Genomic DNA, 14,831 nt, shown 5'->3' with positions numbered 1-14,831 from the left:
TCGAGATCTTTGAAGTTAAACATGAAACGACACGTTTATTTTGATTAATGTATTGTGTCGCTTCATTTTTAATTTCAAATATCTCGAAAACTAATAATTTTATCGTTACGAATGAAGGGCATATTATTTACATAAAAAGTATTGGAAAATCAAAAAATTACACTAAAATAGCAATCTCGTCAGTGGCGTAGAATTTGGGAAAGGTCAACCAGCTACTATCCCCTGTCGTACGCCTCTGGTAGTAGGTAGAAACGTTTATTTATCTTAATTTAGTAGGGTGTACAGTACCTACACTTTTTGCCAAGTATGATAAGAATACGCCAAATAGTTTTAAAGTACTGGGTACAAATAATTTTTAAATTTTAATCATATGAATTATATCATAAATTAATCAAAATAACTGTGCCGTTTCATATTTAACTTCAAATATCTCGAAAACTAATGACTTTATCGTTACCGATGAACAGTATATTATTTACGTAGAAAGTATTGGGAAATCTAAAAATGGCACTAAAATAATAATTCCTCCAGTGTCGTAGAATTTGAAAAGGGTCAACCATCCACCATCCCCTGTCGTACGCCTCTGGTAGTAGTTAGAAACGTTTGTTTATCATAAATTAGTAGGGTGTCTTAGTAGTTGCACTTTCCGTCAAGTATGAAAAGGATACGTCGAATAGTTTTAAAATGCTGAGCAAAAATAGTTTTTAAATTTTTAGATAAAACACCCTGTAACTCAGTAAGGAACCACATTTTATTTAAGTGTTTTAGGTTAAATCTTTGTATTTTGTGCTAAGGTTTCTCCAGTTACTATATGGACAATTATTAATGAAACACCCTGTATAAACAATAATTAAGTAAAGTAATTTGTTAAGCGGTAATGATTAATTTTATTTAGGATGCTAATTAGGGGGTGATTTACGCGATTATTTTAACCAAAAAATAAAAGAGACCAACAATATTTTGAGCGTAACTCACTTCCTTCTAATTTTAGAAGATTAAAGAAAAATAAACTCTTTTATAAATACTTTAAAAAAGTTGTAATAGTTTTCCCCGAGAAGTGCTCCGTTTTTTGGTTATTTCACGTTGAAATATTCGAATTGAAATTTGACGAATAAGAGCCTACTTTTCATTAGCTACAACTCTGCTTTTATTGGGTCTACAGACTTCATGCACACCATTTTTTTACTTTTTTATTTGCTATATTTTTGCTGAGAATATTTTTTCGATAAAATACTTACTTTTTGAGTTATTTGCGAAAAAACGTCCAAAACATGTTTTATTTTTATTAAAAATGAACATATTCACTCGCAAATTACTCGAAAAGTATTGACTTAGGAAAAAAACTCTATAGAACAAAAGTTGCTTAGAATTGTCAGTTTATCCAATTCCGGACTTATTTTGAATGCATATTTTTTTACCTCCGAGAAGGGGGTATTTTCCAATTTTTGTAAAATGACGAGGATGTAGAAGTGTAAACGTTTTCTAATACAATAATAGATACTTTCAACTAAATATCGGCAAATTTTTAATTCTTCTTTTATTTTTTTTGAGGTTTTCTTAAATTTTTGTGTCCTTTGATCGGGCTAATACAACTTGGCATGATAAAGTTTTGTCTTCTTATGGCGCATCCGCATTGGTAAATTTTTCGTGCGTATTGAACTAATGGTCCGTCTCAAGAATTTGCGTCGAAAGAATTTGCGTCGCAAATTTTTACCAGTGAGGACGCGGTGCTCAAATAATTTGATCTTCGCTCGAAAACGATAGCTGATGGAGCGTGTTGGTTGTGTGCGTCGAAAATTCTTGCGTCTGATTTATGCGACGAACACGTCCACACTAGCACAATTTACTTCAAGCACGCAAATATTTGCGACGAACAGCTGGTACGCACGAAAAATTTACCAATGCGGACGCGCCATTATAGGTACATATGGATTAAATAATAATTGTTCGTTTCCTTATTATACAGGGTGTTGCAAAAAGGTATGTCATAAATTAAATCACGCATTCCGGGGACAAAAATAAATTGATTGAATCCAACTTACCTTAGTACAAAAGTGTACAAAAAAAGTTACAGCCTTTTGAAGTTACAGCCTTTTGTTTTTTTGAATTATCTCCTAGACTACTTGACATTTTGTTATAAAAATGGACACGTTACTTTATTGTTCTAAAATCATTTTTCATAAAAAGGAAACAACCAAATCTAAGCGCACAGAACAATTTTAAGGGGGGGGGGGGGGTGTGCAGCCCTAAATCTCCCAAACTTCTGAGTACGTTCAAATCAAATGAATTTTGTGGCATCATGCGTTTAACACATTATTTTTAAAAATTGTTTGCCTCCTGTCACTTTTTTCAAAAAACAGTTTTTATACTTATTAACTGCAAAAAACTAAAAGGTAACAAACTAGAATCTAATAAAACCAAGCAGTCCGGAAGTTCTTCATAAAACTGATTAGTTTTAAAGTGAACTGAGAATAAACCATTTTAAAACTACAATAAGACAAATTATCTATTAAGATTAATTAGTCTTATTTGATACTCTTATTAGATACTTTAAAACTAGTGACAAATGCTTAAGAGTTTTAAAGATCTGGCAGTATATCTACAAGGCAACTTTAAAACCATTATCGTCTTATTTACCACAATAAAACCTTTATAAACCTTAAATAAAACTAAAAGGTTTTCATTGTGTTGGGACACTAGAATCTAGTATATACACTACATATAATCCGTTGTTGTGGGTAACCATATATCTAGTTTAGTTTTACGATTAGTATATTGTTTTTAGAAGTTGTCAAATAAATTAATAAGAAAAGTCACACTTTCACGTTTCTCTCTCGGCATAAAATATAAATAAAACACACAAGAAATTACATTATTGGCATCCCTGGTTAATTGAAAAACATGCAGAACCTAAAGCTAGAGAGGGAAACAATAAAAGGATCCCTGAAAAAAGTTTTTAAAGAAATTGAAGAGGTGAATCCCAGTGACGAGAAGACAATACAAAGGCTCCTGCAACAAGTTGATGATAAAGCAGAGCGAGTATTTCTTCTAGACAACAGCATAAAAGACATTCTATTTGCAGAAGAAACCAGCACGGAAGAAATTAGCAAGGAATTAAATGATGAAGAAAACTTTCGTGACGAGGTAGGAAAATTTAGAATAGAATGTGAGTATTTATCAAAACTTTAAAAACTTTGAAAGATCAAGAAAATAAAGGTACAAGAAATGAAAAACCTGTCAAAAATTTTCATATGCCGAAAATTGAAATAAAGAAATTTGATGGAAATGTCAAAAATTGGATAAATTTTTGGGGCCAGTTTAGAAAAATCGATGAAGACGCAGACCTTCCAAATGAAGACAAGTTGCAATACCTGATCCAATCAACAGAAGATGGCACGCCAGCCAGAAGCCTTGTAGAAAGTTTCCCACCTTCCGCTGAAAATTATAAAATAGCCATTGACCAACTGAAAAATAGATTCGCAAGGGACGAAATTTTAATTGAGGTATACGTGAGGGAGTTATTAAATTTAATTATAAATCAACAAACCTCAAAGGAGGACCCAGGTATGGCTTTATCTACTTTGTATGATAGGTTGGAGACTCAGCTTAGGGCTTTGGGAACACTAGGTGTTACTAGCGACAAGTATGCAGCGATGCTTTTGCCACTTGTTGAATCCACGCTACCTTATGAGTTGCTTAAAATTTGGGAAAGAAATAGGGCTTCTAATAATTTAAAATTTAATAATGAGTTGCAGGGTCTACTAGAGTTCCTGAAAACAGAAGTGGAGGCCGAAGAGCGTGTAAAACTTGCTCAGTCTAGTTTCACAGTTCCAAAAAGTATTGACGATAAGTATACTGTAGAAACCTTACATACAGAGAGTTTAAAAACCAAGCGTAAGCAAAAGTTTTCTTGTATTTTTTGCGAAAGCAATACACATGCCAGTCAGGACTGCATTAAAGCTCAGAAAATGACTTTAGAGCAGAAAAAATCCATTATAAGTAAAAAATGGAGTTGTTTTTCATGTTTAAAGCAGTTTCACAATTTTCGAACATGCAAAACAACTGTCAAATGTATAAAATGCGCTCGCAAGTATTTTACATTAATGTGTCCTGATTTGCATGAAAAAGAAAACAAAAATAGAGATTTGCAAAAATCAGAATCTTTAGAAAATACATTAACAACTGTCGCTTCTGAAACTTTACTGAAAAAGATCAATGTTAGGGTTATTTCTGATAATAAAAGGTCAATGACAGTAAGGGCACTGCTAGATTCGGGTTCGCAACGTTCCTATATAACTACAAAATGCGCGGAAGATTTAGGGTTAACTAAAATTGGACAAGAAAATATAGTTCAAGGTGTTTTTGGTGGGTTGCAGGGAGCTCCAAAGATTCATCGTTTGTTTAAGGCAGGTATAGAAAGTTTAGAAAATTTATTCAGCATTGGGTTATCTTTACTGGAACAATCTAAAATTTGCAATTACGTTCCAAAATTAATTGATCAAAAGGTGCTAGATTTATTAAAAGATAAAAATATTTATATAAATGATTCTGCTTCTAAAGAATTAGAGGTTAATTTATTAATTGGGGCAGACATGTTTGGTCACATCATAACGGGAAACTTGGTAAACATAAATGATTCTTCAGAAGCTTTGGAAACCAAGTTTGGTTGGACCGTTATGGGGACACAAAAAAGTAATAATAAAATAAACACGTTTGTTTCAACTTATTTTATTGACTCATTGAGTAATTTATGGAGTTTAGATGTTCTGGGTATAAAAGATCCAGCAGAGACGAAATGTCGAGAAGAGTTAGACATTCTCACGTTAGAAAAATTTAAAGAAAGCACTGTGGTAAATAGTGAAAATATATATGAAGTTTGTTTACCATGGGCAGAAGGTTATCCGGCTATAACCTCTAATTTTAATTTAGCTGAAAAGCGACTTTTTTCTACCACAAAACGGTTACTTTCTCTGAACAAGCTTACAGAGTATGACAATATATTTCAAGATTGGGAAAATACAGGAATCATTGAAGAAGTAGAAGAAGAGCCGTTGGAAAAGAATACGCACTACTTGGCACATCACGCAGTTGTCAAAGAGTCCAGTTTAACTACGAAGATCCGACCAGTGTTTGATGCATCAGCTAAAGATGGTAACGGTAATTCTGTTAATGATTTACTGGAAAAGGGTCCAAATCTAATTGAGCTAATAATACCTTTAATTTTAAAGTTCAGGTTACATAAAATTGGGGTAACGTCAGACATAGCGAAGGCATTTTTGCAGATAAGCATTTCAGAGAAAGATAGGGATTTTTTACGATTTTTGTGGTGGAAAAACTATGAAAAAAGAGAAATAAAAATATTTAGACATTGTAGAGTAGTTTTTGGGCTAAAGCCAAGTCCGTTTCTTTTAGCAGCAACAGTTAATTTGCATTTAGAAAAGGAAAACACATACACAGAAACAGCTAATCAACTTCTTAACGCATTTTACGTAGACAATTGTGTTTTTAGCGTTAGGAATGAAACAGAATTTAAAAAAATTATTGATGAGTCAACAGAAATTCTAAAGAATGCAAAATTTGATCTTAGGGGGTGGACTTTTAATGAAAATAACGATACGTATGTTTCTAGCGTCAATGAAAAATTAGAAAATAAGGTTATCTCTATTTTGGGTATACAGTGGAATTACCAAACTGACACTTTAGCGTGTGATATAAAAAATTTAGACAGTCTTTACGAGACTCCTAGAACAAAAAGAGGCATTTTATCTGCAACGCAGAGAGTTTTTGATCCTATTGGTTTCACGTTACCGAACATTTACGTTACCGAAAAAAAATTACCTGACGATATCAAAAAACGTTTCGAAATTTGGTTAAAAAGTGTTAAATGTCTCAATTTTTGTAACATACATAGATATTTAGCATATCCAGAAGAAGAGAACCTAATAATAAATAAAACTCTTCACGTTTTCGTTGACGCTAGTAAATACGCTTATGCCGCTTGCGTTTTTATTAGGCTAGAATTTCAAAATTCAATTTCAATCAAACTTTTGTTAGCAAAATCGCGTTTAAGTCCAGTTAAAACGATTACTCTCCCTAGGTTAGAATTAATGGCTGCTGTGATAGGTGTTAGGTTATTAGAAACTGTTAAAGAAGTAACAGACTTTACAGAGCTTAAAACGTACTACTGGAGTGATTCGATGGTTGTCTTAACCTGGATTAAAACAAAGGGTCTTTGGAATACTTTTTTAGGAAACCGGGTAAAAGAGATTAAAAAATATTCTGCAGTATATCAGTGGCGCCACGTGCCAGGTGATATGAATATTGCAGACGTTTTATCACAAGGATGTAGCGGGAAACAACTTTTGGAAAAACAATGGTGGAAGGGCCCTCAATGGCTCAAAGAACCAGAAAATATGTGGCCAAAAGGAGAAGTAAGCGCTACAGAAGAAGAAGCAATGAAAGAATGTATGAAATTAGTTAATACTAATCTAGCAGAAAATTCGGAAGAATTTTGTCAAAAGTTAAATTATTTCGGAAAGTTTTCAAAAGTACGGAGATTAGTAGGATGGATTCTTAGATTTTACCACAATGTTAGAAACAAAAGAAGAAGAACATGTGTAGAAGCTAAGACAAGCAACAAATTTGATTACTTAAATGCTCAAGAACTAGAAAGAGCTGAAACATGCATAATAAAATTTGCACAAATTCAAAATTTAACAGAAAATATAAAGGGATTGAGGAAGTTCGAAATATTTGAAGACAAAAATGGAATTTTAAGGTTAAAAACTACACTTGCATATGGCGATTTTTCACAAGAATTTAAGTACCCAATAATTCTTCCAAGCAAAAATACAATAGTAAGAAAACTTTTAGTTGAAGAACATGAAAAAAGTTGTCATGCTGGTCCGAAAATACTTTTAGGAATAATCAGAGAAAATTTTTGGTTAATAAAAGCCAGGAAAACTATAAACTCTGTAATTTACTCATGCGACACATATAAAAAGTTAAACGGTAAACAAATTGAAACACCTTTTGCTCCTTTACTTGCTAATAGAATAAACGATGCTGGGGTTTTTGAGATTGTAGGTATAGATTTAGCAGGGCCCTTATATTTGAAGGGAGGTGAAAAAACGTGGATAGTTTTATTTACGTGTGCAGTAGGTATACAGAGCGCTTCATTTGGTACTGGTGAAATCTCTCTCTACTGAAGCATTTTTATACGCTCTTCGTCACTTTATTAGTAGAAGGGGGAGGCCTAAAATCATATATTCGGACAATGGGACAAATTTTCATGGGAGTGACAATATTTTTGGAAAGTTAAATTGGGTAGAAATAGAGCAATTTTCAGGTACAAGACGAATAAAATGGATTTTTAATCCACCCTCCGCTTCTTGGTGGGGCGGGTGGTGGGAGAGGTTAGTAAGAGTAGTAAAAGAACTTTTGCGCCGACAACTGGGGGAAAGCATCGTTGCATTATGTAGAGCTGTACACAGTGTTATGCGACATAGAGTCGGTGATAAATCAAAGACCACTTACCTATGTTTCTGAAGTCGATGAGTTTGAGGTTTTAACCCCATCAAGTTTTTTAAAGCCATTACAGGGTAATTCCGACGAGGTTGTTGATTTAGACATCGTGGATTCAGAATTTTTTAAAGGTAGGTTTCGTCATATTCAAAATTTAAGGCAAATCTTACACGACAGATTTAGGAAAGAATACCTTGCGGAACTAGTAAATTATGGTCAAAGAAGAGAAGATTTTGTGAAGGTTGGTGATGTAGTAATGGTTGGTTCCGACAACGCCAAAAGAATAAACTGGCCCATGGGCAAAATCATTGAAGTATATTCTGGGCAAGATGGCATCCAAAGGGTCGCAAAAGTAAAGACAAAAAATGGTGTATTGGTTCGTCCATGTCTACGACTATATAGAGTTGAACTACCTATCAATGATATTCAAGAAAATTTAAGAGAAGACATAGAAGAATCAACAGAACAAGATAAGTCAGAAAAGGTTAAAAAGTCAAGGTATGGAAGAACATTGAAGTTTCCACATAGATTCACTGCCACCTGATTCCTGGGTCCGGAGAATGTTGGGACACTAGAATCTAGTATATACACTACATATAATCCGTTGTTGTGGGTAACCATATATCTAGTTTAGTTTTACGATTAGTATATTGTTTTTAGAAGTTGTCAAATAAATTAATAAGAAAAGTCACACTTTCACGTTTCTCTCTCGGCATAAAATATAAATAAAACACACAAGAAATTACAGTGTTACTTGGGTAACTTCCATTAGAACCTTGCAAATGTGATTTATTCTGGCACAACACATGACCTACGCCCGGCCCGGCTGGCCACTAACTGAAACAAGGCTTACACTTGGCGTCCACCCTGGGGCTTTTCAAACACCAGCGTTTTCTGAAATTGCTCTAATTAGTATGGTATAGTTAGACCCAAACCCAGACATCCAAAGTGAAAGTTATCCTCCAACACCAAATTGTTCTACATGGTCCACATAATGTTCAAAAAAAGTCATACCATTTTGATCGTCGGGTTTGGGGGGGGGGGGGAGAGGGGGGGAGAAATCTGCAAATTCGTAGTTTTTTACGTTTTTCGTCAATATTTCTAAAACTAAGCAGTTTAGCATGAACAACCTTCTACACAAAATTGTTCTACATTAAATTTTAAGTAAAAAAGGCCCGATGCATAACCCTTCTAAAATGAACGGTTCCAAAGTTACGGAGGTAGTATAGTATAATTGGTCCAAAAAAACGCCTAACCCAGACATCCAAAGTAAAAGTTTTCCTTCAACACCAAATTGTTCTATATGGTCCACATATTGTTCAGTAAAAAGTTACACAAGTTTGAGCGTCCGGTTTGGGGAGGAGATTGGGGAGAAATCGGTAAATTAGTAGTTTTTTTAAGTTTTTCGTCAATATTTCTAAAACTATGCTTTAGCGTAAGGAATGTTCTATAGAAAAATGTTCTACATAAAATTTAAAACAAAAAAGGTGCTATACCTAATTGTTATAAAATCAACGGTTCTAGAGTTACGGAGGGTGAAAATGGGAGGTTTTCGATACTTTTTATATTTACCGGTTTCTCCCCCCTCTCTCCCCCGAACCCGACGCTCAAAGTGGTGTGACTTTTTTCTGAACATTATGTGGACCATATAGAACAATTTGGTGTTGGAGGATAACTTTCACTTTGGATGTCTGGGTTTTTGGTATAGTTATATCATAAATATTGCCCAAAAAATATAAAAAGTATCGAAAACCTCGACTTTTCACCCTCCGTACCTCTGGAACTGTTGATTTTATAACAATTATGTATAGATCATTTTTTTGTTTTAAATTTGATGTAGAACATTTTTGTATATAACATTGCTTACGCTAAAGTATAGTTTTAGAAATATTGACGAAAAACTACTAATTTACCGGCTTCTCTCCCATCTCCCTCCCAAACCGGACGCTCAAAATGGTGTAACTTTTTACTGAACAATATGTGGACCATATAGTACATTTTGGTGTTGGAGGAAAGCTTTTACTTTGGATGTTTGGATTAAGCCCTTTTTTGGACCAGTTATAATATACTACCTCCGTAACTTTGGAACCATTCATTTTAGAAAGATTATGCATATGACCTTTTTTATTTCAAATTTAATGTAGAACAATTTTGTATAGAACGTTGTTCATGCTAAACCGCATAGTTTTAGAAATATTGGCGAAAAACTTAAAAAACTACGAATTTACCGATTTCTCCCCCATCTCCCCCCCAAACCCGACGCTCAAAATGGTGTGACTTTTTCTTGACATTGTGTGGACCATATAGAACAATTTGGTGTTAAAGCATAACTTTCACTTTGGATGTCTGGGTTATGCCATCTTTTGGATCAACTATACTATACTAAATTGAAATTAGACGATTTTTTCTAATGAAGCCTTAAACACAAATGCCGTATTCCTGACTGTTAATGCAGTACTCAATGCACCCGACTGTGGCTTAACATTCATCTATTCTTTTCAACTCACATGTCGACACCATTCCTTGACAGTTGGATACGCAGAACTTCCGCTTACATACATACACTAGTTGCATTCGCGTATGAATTATTTGATTACTGATTATTTCTGGACTGGTTGTTAAAAACAAACGCTATGTTTCAAGTAACAGTTAGAGACATTAGTTGTGTCAATACTGTGTATTAGTTGTGTCTATTTTATTTGTGTTAATGCCCGGTTCACATTGTTCCAGTCCAGCCTTCTAGTGGAGCATTGAAGTGCTACTGGAATAATGTGAACCTGCACTGTAATGTACCATTCAAGTCATCAATCAAATCCAGTTGACAGAAATGGCGGTCTATCTTTCATTCCACCTAGTGCATTCAAGCGCCACAGAAATAGTGGCAACTGTCGATTCAGTGTTAACTGTCTACGAAGTGCTTGATAACACGTTAAACAGTGAATACGGAGTATCGTTTTTTTTTGTGGAATTCTATACATAATTCTTACCAATAAAGGAAACTGAAAACAAAACTGTTCAATTTGTTTCTTTATACAGAGAAGTATAGTGTTACCGATCTTTTGAATAGCCGGAATCGTTATAGCTTTTGAATGACTGGAATAGTGCGAACTGGATTACTCGCTGGATTACTGGACTAGAATAATCTGAATCGAGCATTAACGTCAAAATCACACAATGTTTCGCTGTGTCGCTATGTGAACCATAAAACCACATCTTAGGAGACGCCTAGCAATTCTAAATATTCCTAAATATATAAGGATACTTATATATTAGAAACTATTACTAACAAGGAAATTAGATGAATACCAACCATATGAACAGGCAGGTTTTAGAAAAGGCTACTCAACTTCCGATCACCTGTTAACCACAAAAATATTGATATAAAAATTTAACGAATACAAGTTTACAGTTTTTATAGCATTTGTAGACTACGAAAAAGCTTTCGACACTATAGAACACACGGCCGTAATAAACGCAATGCAAAATTGTAGAATAGACAGCAGATATATTAACTTAATAAAACAAACTATGAACCAAGCTACAGCTACATACTACCTAAATGAAAATGAATACACGAACCCTGTACCATTAAACAGGGGAGTCAAAAAGGGAGACCCTCTATCACCTAAACTGTTTACCTTAGTTTTGGAGGATGTTTTTAAAAATCTGAATTGGAAATATAAGGGAATAAACATCAATGGCCGCTACCTCAGTAATCTATGATTTGCGGATGATATAATCCTGATAGCTACTGACCTACAAGAACTGCAATTCATGCTTTCAGAACTACACAAATAATCTTCTAAAATAGGACTGAAAATGAATTTAAACCAAACAAAAGTCATGCACTCCGAAGAAACCAATGACAATAATAAACGACAAAGTTATAGAAAAAGTTGAAGAATATATATACTTAGGACAACAAATAATACTAAACAGGGAAATTCAAAGGAAAGAAATAAAAATAAGAAGAAAATAACCATGGACAGCATTCGGAAAACTGAACTATATACTCACAAATCAGCAAATTCAACTATATCTTAGATCTAAAGTTTTTGATGCATGCAATGTTCCGATTTTAACATATGGGGCACAGACATAGACAATCACAAAAAAGAATATGAACATACTCAGAGTCACTCAACACGCGATGGAAAGAGCAATGCTTGGTATATTTCTTAAGGACAGGAAAACAAACACATGGATAAAACAGAAAGCCAAAGTCACCGATGTGGTACACAAATCATTAAAATTGAAATGGGAATACGCTGGACATGTAGCTAGGAGCGATCTAAACAAATAGCACAGAACAATTCTAACCTAGAGACCGTCTATGAGATGGACAGATGATCTGAAACGAACTGCTGGGAAAAATTGGCTACAAGTAGCGTACAACAAAAAACAATGGAAAGGAAGACTTGAAAAGGCTTATGTTCAGAATTGGACATGAATGGCTAGATGAAGAAGAAGAAGATATAAGGATACTAATACGTGAAGTCATTCCAAATAAGTTGGTAAATCTCACCAAAGAATTTCCATCTGACAAACTACAGAAAGGCAAATCGTGTTCTACAAATACAAGGTGTCCAGAAACTCTCCTGACAAACGAAGACTGGAGTAGGGTGGGCCGAAAAAACTAAAATTATTTTTTTTAAGTCGTAATACTGCGGAAAAGTTGCGAGTGTATGAGACTAAAAAGAGGTAAGAATTTAAAAGATATCGGTTTATATCTTCCGTTCGCGCATGAGCCATAAAGTTTGCCGAAATTGGTAAAAAACTGATTTTTTGCGATAATTTTTAAGAGATTAAATTTAGCGTGGATACGTTTGTAATAGCTCATTTTCCCATTCATAATAACGATGCTAACTAAATTTAACCGTGTTATTAAAATCTCTTAACATTTTCCGTTCGCGCATAAGGCATAAAAATAGCCAAAATGTGACAAAACTGCATATTTCATACACGTTTAATTTTTCGTAATTAATAGTTTAGTTGAATGAAAATAATACTCATATATATATTTTGTTGAACCTGTATTGAGAACACTTAAAATAAACACACTTCAATATGGTCCAATTCGACAATATGGTCCAATGTCCACCAGTCCATTGTCCGTCCAGTCCATATTGTATTATTTTACCACCTTTTTGCTATTACATAGTAGAAGGTACTTTGAACTGTGATTTCTGTGTAAAGTCCGGCATTGCAGACCTTGATAACAATGTTGTTTTTATGAAGCCGTCGCGATTCTCAGCTCCGTTAACTTTTGCAGCGGCTTCTGTTACAAGTTTTACACATCGTTCTACTGCCTGTGTATGAACAGGAAATGACTTTAATATTACATCCCAGTTAGGTGCTGAATCACTCTGAATAATTAATGTTATTTCATCATCATTTATACCTTTTAATAATGGAGGAGAAAATAAGTCACAGTCTAACCAATGAATTATTTCTGACTAGTCTCGACATTCAAAATTTAGTTTTGGCAGTTTGAATATTCTAATGTTAGATCTTGTTTTATCTACCTGTCTAGCTTTCAGAATTCTGCGAAGTCCAAGCTCTCTTATATGTTTTCTGTTATCTTGTGTCATGGCCACCATCAAATGTTCTGGATGGGCGAAAAAAGCATTGCGCTTAATAACAGGGTCAACAACCCTGTTGACGAAATAACATTAACAACAACCAGAAATAACATAGAGTGATTCAGCCCCTAACTGGGATGTAATATTAAAGTCATTTCCTGTTCATACACAGGCAGTAGAACGATGTGTAAAACTCGTAACAGAAGCCGCTGGAAAAGTTTTCGGAGCTGAGAATCGCGACGGCTTTATAAGAACAACATTGTTATCAATGTCTGCAATGCCGGACTTTACACAGAAATCATAGTTCAAAGTGCCTTCTACTACGTAATAGCAAAAAGGTGTTAAAATAATACAAGATGGACTGGACGGACAATGGACTGGTGGACATTGGACCATATTGTCGAATTGAAAACTTGCATCTCGTGAAAAAATTTGGTTTTTTTCTATATTCACAAACAATATTTTTAAATAATAGCCTACTAAAGTTCTGAAAATGATGTGTTTAAAGTGTGTTTATTTTAAGTGTTCTCAATACAAGTTCAACAAAATGTATATGTTAGTATTATTTTCATTCAACTAAACTCTTAATTACGAAAAATTAAACGTGTATGAAATATGCAATTTTGTTACATTTTGGCTATTTTTATGCCTTTTGCGCGAACGGACAATATTAAGAGATTTTAATAACACGGTTAAATTTAGTTAGTATGGTTATTAAGAATGAGAAAATGAGCTATTACAAACGTATCCACGCTAAATTTAATCTGTTAACAATTATCGCAAAAAATCAGTTTTTTACCAACTTCGGCAAACTTTATGGCTAAATAACTATTTCGCGGACTTATCCGCGAACGGAAGATATAAACCGATATTTTTTAAATTCTTACCCCTTTTTAGTCTCATACATTCGCAACTTTTCCGCGGTATTACGGCTTGAAAATAATAATTTTAGTTTTTTCGGCCCGCCCTACTGGAGATTCCTCAGATTATTTTAAGAAAATTTAACCCAATTCACCTAGTTCGAAAATGCTTCCTGGACTGGGAGCTGGACCGCTTTGAAGCTGACCTCTTGTAATTAGTTTTTTATACCTTCAGAACGCTTTTATTTAGAAAAACAAGAACTGGTACGCCTATTTATCTTCCAAAGATAAATCATTTCCTCAATTGCGAATTTCTAGTACCTACCGGTCTGTTTTGGGTAGATCAACGGTTATTTTACAGCATAACTTTTTTGGTCTTTAATTTTTAAGCATTTTTGGCACTAGATTATTAAATTATGAACTACTCTAGTACTACAAGTTATTATTGCTTAAGTCGGTAAAATACACCGTCTTTTTATTTTTCCAAAATCAAAAGCTGAAAAATTTTCAAATCGATTTTTCTAGAAACCTGTATTCTACCGATTTAAATCAAGACTACTTCTTAGTACTAGACTACTTTACAATTTAATAATCCATACTTAAAAGTTAAAGACACAAAAGTTATACGATAAAATAGCTGTTGCTCTACCCAAAACGGATGCCTATGACCGGTAATAAAAATATGTTGTTGATGGAATCGATTTAGCTCTGGAAGATAAATACGCGTACCAGTTTTCGTTATTATAAAGAGAAGCATTTTGGAGGTATGTTAGAGCACGATATTTAGATTATGATTGTTTCCTTCGTGAACTGTAGATTTATAGGTCTGCTAATATTATTTTTTGCACGATTGATCATTTTTGAC

The 14,831-nt window shown here is 33.9% G+C and overlaps 1 protein-coding gene across 1 annotated transcript; it reads left to right on the top strand.

Moving 5' to 3' along the window:
- The first annotated feature begins 3,251 nt into the window (after positions 1 to 3,251).
- LOC114340577 (uncharacterized) lies at positions 3,252 to 10,278 on the top strand. The gene is made up of 2 exons (XM_050644975.1): positions 3,252 to 6,431; positions 10,255 to 10,278. The coding sequence occupies exons 1-2, from the start codon at positions 3,252 to 3,254 to the stop codon at positions 10,276 to 10,278; spliced, it is 3,204 nt and encodes a 1,067-aa protein (XP_050500932.1).
- The last annotated feature ends 4,553 nt before the right edge of the window (positions 10,279 to 14,831 follow it).

This window comes from Diabrotica virgifera, chromosome 2, assembly GCF_917563875.1.
Source record: "Diabrotica virgifera virgifera chromosome 2, PGI_DIABVI_V3a".
NCBI classification, from domain to species: Eukaryota; Metazoa; Arthropoda; class Insecta; order Coleoptera; family Chrysomelidae; genus Diabrotica; species Diabrotica virgifera.
The sequence above is the reverse complement of the archived record's forward strand: the minus strand, read 5'-3'. Positions and strand labels throughout refer to the sequence as shown.

Coding starts and splice junctions, on each gene's coding strand:
- LOC114340577 (XM_050644975.1), top strand. CDS start 3,252: ATGCCGAAAATTGAAATAAAGAAATTTGATGGAAATGTCAAAAATTGG. Junction 6,432..10,254: donor ATATGTGGCCAAAAGGAGAA/GTAAGCGCTACA, acceptor ACATTGTTCCAG/TCCAGCCTTCTAGTGGAGCA.